The sequence below is a fragment of the Benincasa hispida genome, chromosome 10 (genome assembly GCF_009727055.1).
Source record: "Benincasa hispida cultivar B227 chromosome 10, ASM972705v1, whole genome shotgun sequence".
NCBI lineage: Eukaryota > Viridiplantae > Streptophyta > Magnoliopsida > Cucurbitales > Cucurbitaceae > Benincasa > Benincasa hispida.
In genome coordinates this window covers 12,857,754-12,870,576 of record NC_052358.1, presented here as the reverse complement: position 1 = coordinate 12,870,576, position 12,823 = coordinate 12,857,754, and the positions used below count along the sequence as shown (strand labels likewise).

The following is a 12,823-nucleotide window of genomic DNA, read 5'->3' as shown; positions in this document are numbered from 1 at the left end:
ACTTTCATCTACAAATTTCTTTGCTTTGTCATATATATTTTACAAATGAATTCAAAATCCAAACGAAGTTTTGAAAACTGAAAAATGTAGTTTTTATTTTGAGATTTTGACTAAGAATTCAAATGTTTCCTTAAGAAAGATGAGAACCAATGTAAAAAGAGGGTGTGAAAAGAAACACAATTTTCAAAACCAAAAACCAAAAAATTATCAAACAAGGCTTAACTATTCCGAAATCATGATATTGCTGAAAATGAGGTTATCTCTTGATTCTTGAAGATAGGAAAAATTCAATGGATTGTCTTATTTTGGTCATTTTCAATCATTAGTGACTGGATGGTACAGAATTTATTCTCTTTTAAATCAGCAGCCTTGTTACTGGAAGGAAAAGGGAAGACTGATTTTTGGAAACTTGTGAGAACAAACTGCTCATAAAAATGAAAATTTGAGTAGAAGCTTTGCAGTCCGAGTTGGAAGCTGCATTCCTACAAAGTTCTTTTGCCTGAAAACGTGTGGACCTTTATTTCAAACGATGGGAAGGAACAGCTAATGAAGCCTAATGATCAGGAACACTCTAGAAATTTGAAAACTTTACAGCCACTTCTAAATCTTTTTGGGAACTGTAGGTTTGAAATTTAGCTATGGTATTAAATCAATCCCCACCAATATTGGTCTTCTATTGATGTGCTGGCTGTGTTCATCTGTTTTCCTTATTCACAAGTTTGAAAATTTCAGTCAAGTGTCAAGAATTAGCATACGGGTCTTCGCCGCCTGCTTCAGGCGGCTACTTTTAGCATTAATTACCATGATTGAATCTTTATGTAGTAATAGCAGCCCCTACCATTAGCTTTTTGAAGATGATCAAGACCCTGAAGCATTATAATGTCAATATCATGTTCACTTTGTAACATTAACGTTCCTATTTATTAAGTTTGCAACCTACCACTTTTCCTTGTTCCTTGTGTTGAAGGGAATGTTTAACTTTGACCAGAATTGATCAAAACATCTTTTTGCCGTATACTTGAAGTACAGTTGGAAGAATGAGAATGCCGCCACAGTTATTCAGCTTCATTATGATATTTCTTCACTTGCAGGCATGATATTAGCTAATGGAGGAGAATGGGGAAAAAAAAAAAAACTGAGACATTCCATTCTATTTGCCAGTTCTGCCATGTTTCATTTAGCTTCTGTAATGGATATCTTGGTCTAACGAACCTTATAAGTTGCACAAGTATTTATGTGAGCGTCAAGTTTTGAACATTTTTGCTTTTCCATTGCCATGTGACATTTTCGTTTCTTTTTCGTTTATCCGATTCACACCATTGTATTCATTCTAAGATTCTTGGCTACCAAGAATGAGTGATTGTCCTTTTCCAATGCTTAAGTAGAGCTAACATCTTATGCGCTTCACTTATTGAACAGGGTTCTAAGCATTTGTCTGCCACTTTTGTATACGAAATGCGTCGTTGGAGTAATCTTGTAGTTCCTACGGAATGCAGACGATGGGGCGGTCCAGATCATATGTGGCCTTGTATTGCATTGGTCCACGCGGAAAAGACTATTTCTTGAAGTGTCATGGACGAAGATGGAATGGGGAATATATCATAAGTCTAAAGAAGGTGCACGGATTTTTCTAAGTAGTGGAAAAACGTTGTCACATAAAGTTAGAATCCAATATCAATATAACAGTTGGCAGAATCTCTATTATTAAGGAGTTTTCTTTTTCTTTCTCCCTCTAATGTAAAAGTTTTTCTTTTTATATATATATATATAATATAATGAAATCGATTATCAAAGTTGAACAGAAAATGTAAACAATAGAGAATCAACACAATTATTTACATGGTTCACTAATATTGTGTTAGCTACATCCACGTGTAGAAGAAAAAAATAGTTTTATTATTAGAGGAAAAAAATGTCAAATTTCATATTACAGAGACGTCTTTAGGGTTTGAGACTTTATATAATACACTCCTCTAAACCTTAAGACTAAAATCGTAAATAATGTGAATAACATGTTTGGTCATTCAATTACAAATTTAAAACATTTCAGCATTATATACATTAGAAAAGTGCTGTTATTCATTCTCTTCTTCTAACATGTTGACATAGATTATCTAATAGATAAGTATGTTATTAGATGATGATATCTAACATTATGATAAAGTAGAGAACATTTTCAAAGCAATGGGTATGTTAAAAGGTGGTGGTATTTATAGTAGAAACATAGCGTTGTCTCAGTGGTGGGAGCAGCCACCCACCAGTGCATGTAATGGCACTTTTTATAAACTGATAAAGGTGAAGAAAGGGTCAGCCTCACAAAAGGTTTGGTAGTAATTAGTTTAGTGGGACTTTCTCATTTTTGAAAAAAAAAAAAATGTTTGAATAAAATATAGTAAACTAAATTAGAACCAAGTTAATTGAATCTATATGTGTGTTTAATGTAGGAATTGATTTTGAAATGGTTTGTTTGCAATTTTAGTTCTATACTTCTTTAATCAAAGTTTTGTGAATTGATGTATGCCATATTTGACAAAAGAACGACAAAAATCTAACCCAACATGTTATTAGTAATTGTATTAACAAGTTATTTTTGCAATATGAGCTTACTTCATCCTTTAAGATGGGAGGTTCAAATTTTTATGTTCCCACATTTGTTATATTAATAAAATTAGTAATTAAAATATAATGAAAATCGTAGAAATTCTTTAAATGCTCAAATTTGTTTTTTCTATTACTCTTCACCAGTATCAAAAACGTTAAAAAAAGAAGAAAAAGAACTTTAATGAAAAGTGATAGGGACAATGAAAACATTTTAAAAAGTAAAATGACTAAATTTAAACTAAAGTTGATGCATGGGGCAATATATATTTTAGAATGACAAATTACCTTTCGAATAGTTAGGAGAAGAAAATAAAAAGTGTGTGTAAATATAAACACTTTTTTTCTAAAAGCAAGTTCAATATTTGTTTAGTACCACGGTTTGAGGAGTTAGAAATTAAAAGAAAGAGAGTATATATCAATTATGCGGAAGAAACCTACTAAACTTTAGCAATTACAATAATTTTTTTAAATTTGTATTGAAACTGTTGTAATGTTAATTAAATTATTTGAAATGAAAGGTGGAAGTGTAGAATTGGTTTGTGTAGTTGAAAAATTAAGAGACTTTTGTGGTCTTAGTTCATGACTTAAGTCCAACAAGATTGGAAATATAGAAAGAGATAAGGGTGGTCTCTAATCACAAAAGTCATATAATTGGAAAATTAGGCATTTGATTACTGAATTAAATAAGGAAAATTCTTTCACACAATTATTCCCAATGAGAACATAATTTTCAACTATGACACCAAACCTTCATACCAAGATCAACAATGATAATCATGAGGTATTAAATCATAATTTCAAAAAGGGCAGCACCTCTTCAAATATGATTATCTTGGTGATGTAAAACCTAGTTGAATCTATAGTTACTTTTCTTTTTTTGGTTAAAAAAGTGGTGTATTCTTGAAATTTCAAAATAATATGTACTTATAAAATTAGTCAAAATTTTGATAATTCTTCAAAATGGGAGAATTATAACCTTTTAACTTTTTAGTTGAAAATTCCTGTTTTAGTTTAGTTGAGCAATGACCAATTTGACATTATAACTTTAATTTAATTTTTTTAAGTGTAATGAAGATAGAGGGATTTGAACTGCAAATCTTTTGTTTACTAACATCTATATGTCAGTTGAGTTATACTCGTTTTGGTGATGTTATAACTTTAATTAAAAGAAAATACATGCCTATATAGGCAAATTGGCAAAATAAAATAGTACGTGCAACCTACTTTCTTTCTACCAACTTGAGCATGTGTTAATTGGTTAAGACATCATTAACTTTTCTTTTATCTTAAAAGAATAACAAATCATATTAACCTTTAGAAACAAAACATAGGATTTGTTATACGTCACGTCACTCTAAGAAATGTTAAAATTTGCATAACTCAACTAACATAAAATATGTACTATCAACTTTAAAGTTAGAGGTTCAATTCTCACTCTTCATATTATTTAAAAAAGAAAAAACTAAAAAAAAAAAAAAAAAAAAAAAAACTTTGACAGTAAGAAGAAATAATTGAAGGATCATCAATTTAGATATGTAAGAAATAAATTCATAAAAAAATATTTCTAACTAGTCTCTAAATGATTAGGGTGAGTTCATGTTTCGAATGTAAATTGAACATGAGGTAGGGGAAGTCTCTAGAACATGGCCCCATATTTTATTTACTAAAAATTGAATTATTTGCATTTCAAACGGATAAAATACTCTTTCTAGAAAAAGGATCTTGTGTAAACTAAAATAGGTTTCACACATATAATTACATTTAAAAAAAAATTACAATGAGTAGCCAAACTAATAATTAGGTATATAGCAACATTTAAAAAAATTCTAATTATAGCAAAATCTATCTGTGATAAATTCTATTGTTGATAGATTCCTATTAGTGATACTCTGTCACATATAGACTCCAATATGTGATATAGCATATAGTTTAGAGTTGAATCTAAATTTTACAATATCTATAAATTCTTTTACATTGTACTATATTTGCTAATACTTTGGAGTTGATTGTTATATTTGGAATAACAAAAAAAAAAAAAGAGACTTTTTTAGTCCGTAAGTTCTAGATCTAGTTTCCATTTAGTTTCTATGTTTGAAAACGTTATACTTTTAGTTCTTAAGTTTTGAGTATAATTTCAATTTATTCTATAAGTTTCAAAATGTTAGCATTTTATCTTTAAAGTTTGAGTTTTGCTTCAATTTGATCCTTAAGTTTCAAGATTACACTTTTAATATCTACTTTTCATTAAATACTCACTTTCGATCTTTGACGTGATGTCTCTTAATTAATTTAAAATAATTATATAGTAAAATTTTAAAGTTAATTTTAACCAGGATCATAATTAATTATAATTTCTTTAACTATATTCAATTAATTAATAGATATTAATAATAAAGAAACTAAAAGTGAATATTTAATTAAAATCAAGGTTAAAAAACTAAATCTTAAAACTTGAATCAAATTGAAATAAGTAAAACGGTAATATTTCGAAATTTAAAGATGAAACGAAAACTAGCTCAAAATGTAGAGAAGATCGTTTTTCCAATAATAATAATAATAGTTAAAAATAATAAAAGAAAAAAAAAGTGTATTATCACAAACCTAACTAATTGGAATTAATGACGCAGCCCCCATCCAAAGATTAAATCATAATTTTCAAACTTAAACTCATTTCCATTGCCTTTTCTCTATTTATATCTCTGTTTTTCCCTTTGCAACTCCAAAACGAAACCCTCTCTTCTTCTTCTTCTTCTTCGTTTCTTTGCTCCGATTCCTCGGAAATGGAAGGGAGTGATTCAGTCACCACCGTTTCATCAACTCCACTATCTCAATCTCCTTCTTCTTCTTCTTCTCTGGCACCATCGCCGCCGCCCGTCGTTCTCAGTCCATGTGCGGCCTGCAAGATTTTGAGACGGCGATGTGCCGAGCGATGTGTATTGGCTCCCTATTTCCCTCCCACTGAGCCAGCCAAGTTCGCCATCGCTCATCGAGTTTTTGGCGCCAGCAATATCATCAAATTCTTGCAGGTCTTTTTCATCCGCCTTTTATAGTCTCTGAATAATTCCCGATTTCTGTTTTACTTTAACTCTAAATTTCTAACTGTTCGGTTAGTTTGAAGATTGAATCAATGAATTACGGCTGAAAATGTGCATTGAATTGTTACAAACTAGCGACCTTTTTGCAATGAGATTTGCAGTATGAAGTTTCTTAAAGTCGTCTTTTCTTAAAGATTTTGTTGAAAGAGCCGTAGATTATGTAAGACTTTTCTTTCTAACATTTTGTTTCATCTTGAACTTTCTTCATTATGTCTTTTCAGCCACTTAAACTACAAAAAATCTCCATTTCAGTCTCTGATGCTTGATTTCCCACTTTCCTCTGCATGAATAGTTAAATTTACAATTCAAGAAGAGCTCTCTGGAATAACCCATTTATCATGAACTGAAAATTTTTCTTGGGGCATTGATTAAACAAACAGGAACTGCCTGAATCTCAGAGGGCAGATGCAGTGAGCAGCTTGGTCTATGAAGCAAGTGCGAGAATTAGAGACCCTGTTTATGGATCAGCAGGGGCCATTTGCCAACTTCAAAAGCAAGTCAATGAGCTTCAAGCGCAGCTAGCCAAGGCTCAGGCAGAGGTTGTGAATATGCAATGCCAACAAGCCAATCTTGTGTCCTTTGTTTGCAGGGAATTGGCTCAGTCTCATCAGTCTTTTGATGATTTCAATGGCAGCCCTCATAATGGCTTATTCCAGAGCATCAGTCCAAGTTACTTTGATGATAGCAATGTAAACTCATTGTGGGAACCTCTTTGGACATGAATTATCTGACTTCACTCTTTTTCTTTTAGTGTATGCATGTAAGGTGTTTGATAAAATGTTCCAATGAAGTTTCTCCAAATTCTTAAAGCCAATTTGTGGTTGTGGAGTAGGAGAAACTTTGTGGAAAATACAACAGAAATTTACTTTCTTTGTTATGATTAAATTATTGTACTGAAATGGACAAAACAAAAGGAGGGAAACCAAAGCTTTATTAGGGATATGTCTTTATCCATAATCTCTCTGTTTAGGCCAAAAAAGAAAGAGGGAGAAAAAAAAAGAAAAAAAGAAAAAAAAGGCAGATGCTTGGCATAATCAGTGTGAAAGAGATGTATACCAATTGCTTAACCATCTTTACTTTGAAATAAAATATTCATTAACAAGTCATATATTTTCATAAATTGAAAAGTTTAAACTGTTTGGTAATCATTTTGTTTTGTTTTTCGAATTTGACTAAGAAATCAATTATTATATTTAAAAGAAAGATGCAAATCATTCTAAAAAATGTGAATAAAATAGTCTTAATTTTAAAAAACAAAGACAAAAAATCAAATGGTTACCAAATGAGATATTAATATTTGATATTATGATTAGATGAATACTTAAATGCAGCCTAGGTTGCACACACCTCGCATCTTCTTTAATAGGAAAAAATATTTAAAAGTTTTTTTTAAAAGGAAAGCTTGTCTTGTGTTAACTTGTGATTGAGCACAAGGGTAAGCTATACAAAAATAAGTGTAATCTGAGATGCACTTAAGTATTTTTCTTATCTTTATACCATAAAGATGTCGATGAGATATGAAAAATTGCAAAAATCACTTCTAAACCATGTGGTCCCTCGTTGTTGAGGTGAGAGCATAGCTCAATAGTTCATCAATCTACTCCCTTCTTAGTTGGAAGTTCAAATCCATAACATCTTAAACATTTGGGTGTCAAGGAATTTCGTGGGAAATTAATTTCTAGGTACGTGATCATCATAAATTAAACACTTGACCTTTTAGTCATTTATTGAGATGATGTCTCCTTTTTATCATTAGGCAAACCTATGATGGTTTTCAAAATCTAAAATGAATAACATGTTTTACGGTAGATTTTTTTTTTTCTGTAAAGTTGTTATATCTTCTCCTATCTTTTAGAATTATTTGTTGTATAATTCTATGTGCACCCTACTAGAAATTATACAAGGAAATTGAGAGATTTAAACTCATATATTATGAGATTTGAGATCCATATTTACTTGTTCATTTTTTTAAAAAGTTCAATGGTTGATATATTTTTTTCATCATATTTTTATAAAGTTGTGATCCAATTAGAATTTCAATATTTGATTATTATTGCAATTCAAAACGACCTTTTAGCTTTCTGGTAACCTACTGTTTTTTTTCTTTCTTTTTTTCCCTCACAAGAATTAAAAAAAAAAATCTGACCAGAAATGAAAAAGTTGAAAATCGTCGAGAGTGTTTGTTTTGTCCAAGAAAGTCAAAAGATGGGATTGACCAACACAGACAAATCCAACCATAACATTTTATTTTGTCTTTAGGATGTTGTTTGTTAAGATTGGTTAATTCTTCTAAAGTTTAGTTAATTATAGATTTTGTAAATATTAATTATTACTGTCTGTCTGTCTCCCCATCTTTTCTTAAAGGTTAATTTCTTTATTACCATAATCTCAAATTTATTGTATTTATGAGTAAATCCATTTTTTTTCTTTTTTTTTTTTTCAGATATAACTTTCAAATGAGATGAAGTGTTAACTTTTCGACGAAACATACTAAGTTTGAGTTTTTTTTATTTGTATCACATATCTTGTGGTGGTTACTAATATATTCGTACATAGGTTGAGTTAGGTTTATTTTGACAGTTTGAGTTTTTTTAGTATATAAAAAAAATGAACCAGACAAACACAACACAAATTAAAGTAAAAGGATGATTTTGGTAATGTCGTTTTTTTATGTCAAAATCATCCATAACAATATTGTATCTTCATCTAGTATCTACTACTTTTCCTCATTATTGAAAATTGATCGTACTTTTTTTTTTCCTTTTCTTTTTTTAGCTTCTTACTACAAACACATTAAGATTTACATAGCCTTTTCATCTAATTTCCAATGTGGGATCTTCAATATTATCTAAATAATCAAATATTCACATCTTCACTCTATTTGATCGTTCAACTGACATAAGGAGATCTTAATTAGGATTAGGAAGCAAACATATAATTTAGGGATTTCATTCGGTAATCATTTTGTTTTTAAAAATTAAGCTTATAATCACTACGTCATCCACCCATAAGTTTCTATATTTCATCATCTCTTTTCTACTCATGTTATAAAAACCCAAAACAATTTTTTTAAAAAAAAAACTAAAAACTTCTTTTTGTTTCTAGAATTTGAATAGAAATTCAAGTATTTTCTCAAGATAGGCGAACACCATAAACTAAAAAAAAAAAAAAAAAACATTGTTACCACCAACCAAACATCAACCCCTCTTGAAAATGAGGGATAAGATAGAGAGAGGAAATAACTCTCTCTAGAAAGAAGCTAAAGCTGCTATATTATGGATAGTCTTGTTCTCCTTTCTAAAGATTTTATTAAAATTAGAAACATTTATCAAATGAACAAGAAAGAGAACCTCCTAAAAAAAATCCAAACTCTCGAAATTTTTTAAAAAAAATTGATGACTTCAATTGAATCAAATTCCCCGACATAAACGGGGACTAAGTAAATGAAACTAGGAAAATGAATGGAAATTGGTAGTGAATATTTGAGTGGTGTTAGTTTCTAAGCCACATACAAATGAGTAAAACAAAGGGTTTGTTTCGTTTGAAAATATCTTAAAGTGAGTAAGCAATGAGTCAAGGTAAAAGAAAACGACCTCCAAAAAAGAGCCTTCATTCTAACTTTCAATATCAAATTGCCAATTCATTTTTCATTTTATTATTCAAAATAGAAAAATACATAAAGCTAAGCCTTCTTTGCTCTACTTATAACTATTGCATTTCAAAAACAGTCTTTTGATCCTTATTAAAAACATGAAAAACAAAGAGTTAGAAAATTATGAAAGTTTTTAAATAATTAAGTGTATACCAATCTTTTAAAATAACTTCAATTATAACAAAATCCATAATTGATAGACTCTATCGTTGACAGACTTCTATTGTTATATCTAATAGATTGCGTTATATCTCTTAACACTTTAGCCTTAATTGCTATATTTGCAACTGTTTCTAAATTTTTTCGATATTATAATTTATTAATGCATAAAAATTGTGGGGTGGATGTTTCACTTTCATTTAGTTCAAGAAACTGCATTTAAAGAAAAAAAGTAATTTGTGACATATGCACTTAACTATGTTGATTTACAACTGTTGTGATTGAAATTAATAAATTACTTTTTAATTTTTTAAAAAATAATAAATTACTTTTTAGTAAAGTTGAGTTTCTTTATTCTGCCTCTACATTTTTTTCTTTGAAGCTTTCTTTGTTCTCATAGCCTACCAACTTTTTTTTCTCTAGCTTTATTTTGTAAATTTTAAGTAATCAAGTTGGTTGCTTGAAGGAGATGAATTTATTTTTTTGCCATTTACTTTATCATTGTAATTTTTTATCTTTTTAATTTTTTTCCGAACTTAATTAGATAGTCTTATTTTTGTAAATATTCTAAAATATGAGTTTATAATTTTTCATGTGACAAATAATTTTTAATTCTTTTTTTAAAATATTTTAATTTTTGTATGTATCATGAGAGTGATGCATAAAAGATAAGTACATCAAAGTATTACTCTTTATTTAATTGATTAACTATATGCTACTTTTTTTTCTCTTTATAGTTTGATAAAATTCTCATAAATAGTCTCTATTTACGACAAAGACTATTTATGACGATTAAAGTGACTGAATTCTAAACTTTGGATGTTGTATCAATATAAACCATAAACTCATAATTGTATCAATTTAAACTTTAAGCTTTGTGGATTATATCAATTTAAACTTCAAACTAATAATTATATCAATTAAACCTTGAACTTTTATAATTTATCAATTTAAACCTTGAACTTTCATAGCTGTATCAACTTAAGCCCTCCATTATGTTTTATTTAGATACACTTTTGAAAGTTCAAGGTTTAAATTTATATATTTACGAAAGTTAACGGTCTAAATTGATACACTTGTAAAAGTTTAGGGTTTAAATTGATCCTAAAGGAATTCAATTCCTTTCCGAAAGCATGTGAATGCCTGTACTAGTATAAATCATTTTGAAAAACTCAAAACAAAGAAAAAATTACAGAGATATACAATAAACAATTTAATTTATACAACGTGCTTTTTGAAGAGAAAGAGGGAAGTGAAGGACTAACCCTTGAAAACTGTTCTTCTTGTAGTTCCTCTCCTCGAGTTGATCTTCTCGAACTCACCAACAACAAAACATCCCCACCAACTGTAAGCACACTTCTCACACACAAGAACAAATAGCAAGAACACTACCACTTAGTTTCCTTATTATTCTCAAGGCTAAAAATCAAGGATGTGTGAGTTCCTTAATTTTAGTAGGAAAAGTTTTTGAGTGAGAGATGTTTGGGAAGAAGATGAGATTACATAGAACTTTCTCTTTCTTTTCGTGAAAAAAATATATTAACAAAAAAAAATTCTCTTCTTCCTCTTTTACGTGAGAGATGAAGTGGTTAACTCCACTCTACCACTTCACGAATAACTCCCAAGGGAGTGATTTTTTCAAAATTAAATTTTATTTAAATAATTTATATATTAAATCAAATTTAATATATAATTATTAACTAATTAATAATGAATTAATTAATATGATAAATATTAACTAATTAACAATTAATTAATAAATAAATTAAATATCATATATTTAATTATATTTAATTTGAATCATATTCAAATAAGTACTTCTCATATAACCTATAGTTTTAATATAAATTTCATTCATATTAGTTATAACCTATAGTATCAATATGAATTTTATTCATCTTAATTATAACCTATAGTTTTAATCTAAATCTCATTCATATTAATTTTAACCTATAGTATTATATGAATCTAATTCATATAATTAATATTTGAATCTTATTCAAATATTTATCTCTCATATATTATATTAATTGTATCTTATACAATTAATTCCCTTTAATTTGAACAATTTAAATTAATGTATAATTGATTCTTATTTTACCTTTAGTGAGTTAGTAAGGGACCCTTATGAACCTACAAATTAAAAGCTCCAATGATACGAGATTAATTAATTAAACTCTTTAATTAAATTAATCAATATTGATTAATTATAGGTTGCTTTACTAAAGATCCACAACTGCATTATTCGCACTGTAGATATATTTACGTATCTACAAGGATAACCAATCAACAGTAAGTTGTCCCTTCACGAATCGCTCATAACCATAATTGGGTCAAATTATCATTTTACCACTGTAGTTACATTTAACTCCTTCAATACCACCAATCCCTTTAATAAACTAACAATTTATAATCTAATTATAAACTAATCCCTCTCAGGCTAGTGAAAGGGCGAGGCATCATTGTTCAAGACTCGAAATCAATTATTAAGGGAGCAATTCATCTACTTACTCTAAAGTTAGAAAGGAGAGAATTCCATATTGTGTAGCTATATTTCCAGCTCCCTATTCAAACAAAACCTCAAAATGATAGTCTTATTGAGTCGGGAATCTAGGCACTCTTACCTATACAGATCAAAAGATTGCCCTCGTAGACAAGAGTTCATAACTCGCTTAGGATTAAGATCGAGTCACCTATGATCATCCTATTGAAATGTTAATCTCTCCAATTAGCAACATTATAAAGAAAGATGGATCATTTCAGCACTCCAGTCTTATACAAACTCTTTGTATAGGATACCCTACTCACATTTCTCCACATGAACGATTAGGATCACATCATTTATAACACTTTACAACTGCTATAACAATTACAAGTGGGTTGTATTCGTAGTGTCACCAGAATAAGACATCCAACCTTATCCATATACTACAGACCATTTAGGTTATTACTTAAACATGATCCACTTATATGTCAACCATATACATGTCTAAGTTACATAAAATAACCTCGATCTTAGTCTATTGGATTGGGTTAATACAAACTAAATGTCAAATAAAATAGCTACTTATTTTATTAAATAAATAATTCGTATAAAAAATTTATAATTGATGAGACCCACAAGATTTAGAGCACCAACTCCATCAGATACAACTCTCAAAGTGGGTTTAAATTGATACAACACTAAAGTTTAAAAGTATAAATTGATATTTGTCCTAAACATTATTGGGACTTAATTCTAATTTTCTCTAAACTATAGAGGCAAAATTGTAATTTAACCTAGAAGTAATAAAATAAAAGTTTAAATTCTATTTTG

The 12,823-nt window shown here is 28.9% G+C and overlaps 1 protein-coding gene and 1 long non-coding RNA gene across 2 annotated transcripts; both read left to right on the top strand.

Annotated features, from left to right (window-relative positions):
* The first annotated feature begins 864 nt into the window (after positions 1-864).
* LOC120089203 lies at positions 865-1,793 on the top strand. The gene is made up of 2 exons (XR_005485092.1): positions 865-1,236; positions 1,420-1,793. It is a non-coding gene; the product is annotated as an uncharacterized LOC120089203 (long non-coding RNA).
* Positions 1,794-5,300: 3,507 nt separating this feature from the next.
* LOC120089202 (LOB domain-containing protein 1) lies at positions 5,301-6,816 on the top strand. Its single transcript, XM_039046614.1, has 2 exons — positions 5,301-5,627; positions 6,077-6,816. The coding sequence occupies exons 1-2, from the start codon at positions 5,382-5,384 to the stop codon at positions 6,416-6,418; spliced, it is 588 nt and encodes a 195-aa protein (XP_038902542.1). The 5' UTR covers positions 5,301-5,381; the 3' UTR covers positions 6,419-6,816.
* The last annotated feature ends 6,007 nt before the right edge of the window (positions 6,817-12,823 follow it).